The sequence below is a fragment of the Trichinella spiralis genome (assembly GCF_000181795.1).
Source record: "Trichinella spiralis strain ISS 195 chromosome Unknown Scfld1356, whole genome shotgun sequence".
In the NCBI taxonomy this organism is placed as follows: Eukaryota; Metazoa; Nematoda; class Enoplea; order Trichinellida; family Trichinellidae; genus Trichinella; species Trichinella spiralis.
The window spans coordinates 1-4208 of NW_003528295.1; the positions used below are offsets into that span (position 1 = coordinate 1).

Sequence of the window (4208 nt, forward strand, 5' to 3'; positions counted from 1 at the left end):
ATCCTCCCCCACGCACAAACACACGGTGAAGGAGAGTCAGCGGAAGCGATCTCGCCCCCTTCGTCAGACGATTGGAGCCTTTCATACATCGCTCCATCCAATTTGTCCGGTGTGCCAAGGTAAACATCGTGTGACGGTTTGTCAACGATTCTTGAGTCAACAGCGATCAGAACAAAAGGCAACGGCGATGCGCCACGGCCTGTGCTTCATTTGCCTAAGTCAAGGCCATACATCACAGCGATGTGTGATGAAACAACGGGGCTGGAGAACTCATCATTTGCTCACTGAAACGGTTTCCAACCGCCGAACATCACAGCCAAAACCATCTGACACCTCAATTCCACCTCCCGCGAAGAAAACGCGACCTGAACCCAGTGAGGAAACATCCACCCGTGTATTGTTCGCGAATACACGCGGCTCAGCTAGAATCCGGTTTCAAACAGTGAAAGCCATTGCTACTGGTGCAAACGGACAACGGCTAACGGTCAATTGTTTGTTCGACAGCGGTGCTGAAACAACCCTAGTGACAGAAGAGGTAGCAAGAGCCTTGAATCTGGTGGGAACATCAGAGACCGTCACGGTGAAAGGAATCGGTGGAATCCAATGCGCCCCAACGGTGGCCAGAAGAGTCCGGTTCCGCTTAAGCCCCGTGGATACATACCAACCCGGTGTGGATGATAAGCCAATTGAAGCATTGACACTTCCACGGATTTGCGATGATATCCATTCCGTTCCTACCCGGTTTGACGAGTGGAAGCATCTACAACACCTGCAGCTTCCAGAGGAGGAAGATGAGAAACTGCCTATCCACGTGCTAATCGGTGTCGATTCGTATGGACAATTTCTCGGTGAGAAAATCCTACGATGAAATCCAACAGACCCGGTCGCTATTGAAACAACCCTGGGATGGGTTGTCTTTGGTCCGGTGAATCCACCGTCAGCTCATCAATACCGGTTTCACTGTGCTCAAAGGGAAGACAACATTGAATGCCCGCTGAAGAAGTTCTGGGAACTCGAATCCATCGGCATCCAGCAACAGGAAGACAAAACGACCCAAGACGCGGTAAGCCGTCAATTCATTAATACTTTAACACACAATGGGTCGCGTTATTCCGTGGGGTTGCTGTGAAAGCCCGGTACAGTCCAGCTTCCGGACAATTATGCTTTAGCTGAACGCAGATTGCGATCTGTAGAACGGCGCTTGAGAAAGGATCCTACTAAGCAACGCGAATACTCTGCTGTAATCGAAGAGTATCTGCGTAATGGATGGGCAGAAGAGGTGACCACCCAGATTGGGCAACCCGGTAAGACATGGTACCTCCCCCATCATGCAGTGTACAAAATGGCTGACGGTCAGACAAAATGTCGAGTAGTATTCGACGGATCGGCCAAATGTGCCGGCGTTTCATTAAATGATCATCTTGAGACAGGACCAAACCTCCAAGCTGATCTAGTAAGCATCCTACTGCGCTTCAGGCAATATAGAATTGCCGTGCAGGCTGACATCGAGAAAATGTATTTGCAAGTCGGGCTGCGGATAGATGACAGAGATGCGTGCCGCTTTCTCTGGCGTGATTGTAAGACGGATACACCACCGCGACGGTATCGACTTACCCGCGTGTGCTTCGGGTTAGCATGTTCCCCTTACCTTGCGCTCAACGTCCTCAAAGCTCATGCGGAGCTCAACCCTGGTGAAAACAACCAAACGGTCAAACTGGCACTGTCAAACATGTACGTGGACGACCTAGTCGTGAGCTGCGATGGTGAGGCTGAGGTGAGAGAATTGATCCACAGAGTACCGGTGTTCCTCAGGAAAGGTGGCTTCCACCTCATGAAATGGACCTGCAATCAAGCAGCCTTACTCGATACACTTCCAAGAGAAGAAGTGTCAGAACACGGTGAAAGGGAACTCGGAAAAACACTTGGGATCTACTGGGGGAAGGATGAGGACATCCTTACCTTCCAACCACCTGCCAACTCAACTACCCGATCCCATCATACCAAAAGGCGAATGTTGAGCCTCGCAGCTCGAATGTACGACCCGCTTGGTTATATAGCGCCGTTTACCGGCCAGATAAAGGTGTTGCTCCAATCTCTGTGGACAGCAGGGATTGGCTGGGACACACCATTATCACCAGGGGTGGAACGACGTTGGCGCGACTGGAAGGAACAACTCGAGATGCTGCCCAAAATAAGGATTCCCAGAGCATGGATCCCTTATCCAGTAAATCGGATGCGAAGGATAGAACTCCACATTTTCGGTGATGCATCACAAGTAGCGTATGCAGCTTGCGCATACATCATGGTGGAATCGATAAACCACCATAAGTTGGTGAGCCTCGTGATGGCAAAATCTCGAGTGGCACCGATAAAACAAATCAGTCTCCCAAGGTTGGAGCTGATGGCGGCATTACTGTGCACTAGATTGAAGAAATATCTCGAGAGAGAGCACCTGCACTCTGGAAGCCGTTTGTTGCGAATCGAGTGCAAGAAATACAGGAGTCGGTATCCCCCCAGTGCTGGAGATATTGTCCGACTAAGGAAAATCCAGCGGACATTCCCAGTCGAGGTTGTTCGCTAGGGCACTCTAATAAACACAGCCACATGGTGGCACGGCCCACCATGGCTGATGCAAGGCAGAGAAAACTGGCCAACGGAGCCAGTGGCGAGAATAGACGACAACGAGCACCTCTCAGTTGAGCAAAAAACTGTTAAGGTCTTAGCTAGCCAAATAGATGGCTGCGGGGTTGAGTAGGTAATCAACCCAACCCGGTATAGTCGTTATGAGGCATTAATCCGAGTAACCGCCTACTGCCTGCGCTTCGCGCGAAATTGCCAAAATCCAGTGAGCGAGAGAACAAACAATGTTAGTCTTTCAGTGAAGGAATTATCTGACGCTGAAACAATATGGCTCAGAGAGATCCAGGTGACGGAGTTCGGTACTAAGCCCAACTCCTCTGAACGGGTGAGGGTATTTGAACCGTTTCTAGATCAAGATGGTCTGCTACGAATGGGCGGACGTCTCAGGCGATCAACTCTGCCTCCAGAGTCCAAGCACCCAATCATCCTGCCAAACAATCACCCGGCAACAGAACTGCTGATCAAAGACTATCACGTCATGCAGATGCATGCTGGTGTCAATCAAACATTGTTAGCCATCAGAACAAAATTTTGGATCATCAGAGCCAGCAGCGCAGTAAAGAAGATAATCCGTTCATGCCCGGTATGTCGTAGAGTCGAAACGCAACCACATCGACTCCGAATGAGTGACTTGCCAACCGACCGAGTGACAGAATCACCACCATTCAGCCATACCGGTGTGGACTTTGCAGGTCCACGGTTTATCCGCCCAGATGTACAGCGGCGCGATGTCCGAGCGAACAAGGCCCATGCTTGCATATTTACAAGCATGGTTCAAATGGCCGATCGGAAGGATCATTGAGATCCACCCGAGTGAAGATGGTGTAATCAGATCGGTGACGGTGAAAACCAGACAAGGAACGGTAACCCGATCTGCAAGGTCACTCCGCCTGGTGGAACCATCCAGTGACGCATAGAACCCGGTTCACCTTTTTGGGGTGGGAGGTGTTGAGAAATCCTTTCTCAATACTTGCCCATCACTATCTAAAAATACCCGTGGCAACAAAACATTGATCCTGGTACGAAAACAACAGTTGCGCAACGCCAGTTGCACCCCTTGTTTTTCTCAATGGAAAACAATGGAATAGCAATTAAGAGGTGAAAAGGTCAGCGTCCTGTTATATATCTGCCACAACTCCGGTGGCTAGTTGCTGAAAAAGCGTCAAAGTGAAATGTGGCTGACAGCACGCCTGTTCAGACCCCGGCTAAGCTGCACAGTCTGAGAGATTGCGCAACCAAGCCAATTTCCTAATTACTTTTAGACAATCTAGGTCACCAGACGCGGAGTGAGGTCAAGAAAAAGATATAAATACAAGTGCGAAGGGAGGAGGGACAATCACACGGTACACACCGTCTCGAACACCGCCTGAACCGTTTCTCTTGCTATCTCATTGTATTACTCACTGTTTTGTTCTGAATAAACCGATTCTTAGTCAAACCCGTTGTCACTGATATTCTATAATTTATACATACAGTCCACTACAAAAAGGATCCTCAAGTTCAAACTAAAGATTTTTCAACAATAATATAATATAATATAATATAATATATATAATATAATATAATAT

At 49.0% G+C, this 4208-nt stretch overlaps 1 protein-coding gene across 1 annotated transcript; it reads left to right on the forward strand.

Annotated features, from left to right (window-relative positions):
* The first annotated feature begins 187 nt into the window (after positions 1-187).
* On the forward strand, positions 188-3557 carry Tsp_11226 (Pao retrotransposon peptidase superfamily). Its single transcript, XM_003369886.1, has 5 exons — positions 188-848; positions 879-1063; positions 1148-2468; positions 2880-3223; positions 3333-3557. Exons 1-5 carry the CDS (start codon positions 188-190, stop codon positions 3555-3557), a joined length of 2736 nt encoding a protein of 911 aa, XP_003369934.1.
* The last annotated feature ends 651 nt before the right edge of the window (positions 3558-4208 follow it).